The sequence below is a fragment of the Quercus robur genome, chromosome 10 (genome assembly GCF_932294415.1).
Source record: "Quercus robur chromosome 10, dhQueRobu3.1, whole genome shotgun sequence".
Lineage (NCBI taxonomy): Eukaryota > Viridiplantae > Streptophyta > Magnoliopsida > Fagales > Fagaceae > Quercus > Quercus robur.
Genome location: NC_065543.1, coordinates 29,936,327 through 29,938,788, shown reverse-complemented (window position 1 = coordinate 29,938,788; position 2,462 = coordinate 29,936,327). Strand labels below are relative to the sequence as shown.

The 2,462-nt window shown below is 40.9% G+C and overlaps 1 protein-coding gene across 1 annotated transcript; it reads left to right on the top strand.

Annotated features, from left to right (window-relative positions):
- Nucleotides 1-867, top strand: LOC126704039 (uncharacterized). The gene is made up of 2 exons (XM_050403081.1): nt 1-282; nt 403-867. Exons 1-2 carry the CDS (start codon nt 1-3, stop codon nt 865-867), a joined length of 747 nt encoding a protein of 248 aa, XP_050259038.1.
- The last annotated feature ends 1,595 nt before the right edge of the window (nt 868-2,462 follow it).

Sequence of the window (2,462 nt, the reverse complement as noted above, 5' to 3'; positions counted from 1 at the left end):
ATGAATAGCATCATTTGGAATTGTAAAGGTGCTTCCAAGCCCTCTTTTCAAAAACGTGTTAGGGAGCTGGTTCTAAGTCATAATCCGGCTATCTTGGTGGTAATGGAAACCCGAGTTGGGGGAAACAGAGCAAGGGAAATCACTGAGAGACTTCCTTTCGATGGAGTTATACATTTTGATGCAGTTGGGTATGTTGGTGGAATTTGGGTGCTGTGGAATTCAGACAGAGTTGATGTTGCCCATTTAGCCAACACTGAACAAGAAATTCACTTCACGGTTAAGGTACAAATTTCTAATGTAATTTGGCTTTTCTCTGCTGTGTATGCTAGTCCTAGGTGTGCTAAAAGGCACATTTTGTGGAATAACCTCATGGAAGTTGCAGACCTTCATAATATGCCTTAGGTTATAGCAGGGGATTTTAATGAACCTTTGGTAAATGATGATAAATTTGGGGGTAGAGAGGTGAGTGTGAACAAGTCTCTTTTGTTCAAGGAGTGTTTAGATAAATGCAATATGATAGATATTAGTTTTGCGGGGCCTCGTTACACTTGGACCAATAGAAGGGAAATTCAAGCGTTGATTCTGGAAAGAATAGATAGGTTCTTTGTGAATCCTAAGTGGTGCTTGCTTTACCCAGATGCAAAAATTACCCACTTACCTAAGTATCATTCTGATCACTGTCCTGTTCTGTTAGAGATGCAACCAAGTTTAAGCGATGGGAAGAAAAGGCCTTTTAGGTGCCAAACGTGCTGGATGTTAGACCCTACTTTCCCGGATATTGTTTCTCAAGCATGGGGAGGTGCAAATAATCTAGTGGAGGCCGTTGATAGCTTCACTAGGAATGTGGCAGCTTGGAATAAAAATTAGTTCAAGAATATTTTTACAAGGAAGAAAATTCGGATGGCTAGGATCAATGGTGTTCAGAGGGCTATTGCTACCAAACATTCTAGTTTTCTTCTTAAGCTGGAAGAGGACCTCCTTAGGGATCTTGATCTTGTTCTCAATCAAGAGGAGGAGTTATGGGCTCTAAAGTCTCGGGTTAATTGGATGGTTCAGGGTGATCGTAATATAGCTTTCTACTATGTTTTGACGTTGGTTAGGAGGAAAAGGAATCAGATCATGGCAATCAAAAATGCAGTGGGAGAGTGGATTCATGAGGAAAGTGATATTAAAGAGTTTATTAGAAGTGGTTTTAATGGGATATACTCGACATCTCATGAGAATGCTTCAAGGGAAGAGCCTATCATTTTGCAATGTCAGACTAGATTATCGGATGGGGATAAAGAGAGCATTGGTGGAGAGGTTACTGAAGAAGAAATCAAGGCTGCCTTATGGTCCTTAAAACCATTTAAAGCCCCAGGTCCAGATGGGCTGCATGCGGGCTTTTTCCAAAAATTTTGGCCGGTAGTGGGGGACTATATGATTGAGGAAGTTAAGCAGATTTTTAGCAGTGGGAAAATGCCTGAGCATTTGAATAAAACTCTTATTGTGTTGATTCCCAAGATCCAAGGTACTGAGACTTTAGGTAATTACAGACCTATTAGCCTTTGTAACACGATGTATAAAGTGGTGACCAAGATTATTATGGCAAGGCTGAGACCTTTCTTGGATAAGCTTATATCTCCCTTACAGACGACTTTTGTTCCGGGTAGAAAGGGTATTGACAATGTCATCATTGCTCAAGAGATAATTCATTCTCTTGGGAAAAAGAAAGGGAAGACGAGGTACATGGCTTTGAAGATAGATTTGGAAAAGGCTTATGACAAGTTTGAATGGGGATTTATTCGAAACATGCTTGCTAGGATAAATCTTCCCACTAAGCTCATAGATGTCATAATGAGTTGTGTGTCGACGGTTTCCACTTCCGTCTTGTTTAATGGGGAAGCTCTTGATCCGATTCTGCCTTCTAGAGGGATAAGGCAGGGTGATCCACTTTCCCCTTATCTTTTCATCATTTGCATGGACTTTCTTGGGCAGCTAATAGAAAAGAAGTGCAATATGAAGACATGCCAGCCAATTAAAGCCTCTCAAAGTGGTCCTGAATTCTCTCATCTTTTCTTTGCGGACGATCTTATCTTATTTGCTAAAGCAGATTGGGTAAATTGTTCCGCCATTAGAGATGTTCTTGATGAGTTTTGTGATTTATCTGGGCAATCAATGAGTGAAGCTAAGTCGAGAGTGTACTTCTCTCCAAATGTGGACAGGGACACAAGGGAATTACTTTGCGACATTCTTGGGTTTACTTCCACTCCTTTCTTGGGGAAGTATCTTGGCTTTCCTCTAAAGCACCCTGACTTTTCATCTCAGGAGTACAATTTCATTCTTGATAGAGTGAAACAAAAACTCTCGGGTTGGAAGGCTAACATGCTTTCTTTGGCAGGGCGGACTGTTCTCATTCAAGCCTCTTTGGCTACTGTTCCTTCGTATGTTACGCAATGTACCCATTTGCCTAGAAGAATTTT

Excerpts from the sequence above, each read along its gene's own strand:
- LOC126704039 (XM_050403081.1), top strand. The coding sequence starts at position 1 with ATGAATAGCATCATTTGGAATTGTAAAGGTGCTTCCAAGCCCTCTTTT. Across the intron at positions 283-402 it reads AAATTCACTTCACGGTTAAG|GTTATAGCAGGGGATTTTAA; the intron begins GTACAAATTTCT and ends AATATGCCTTAG.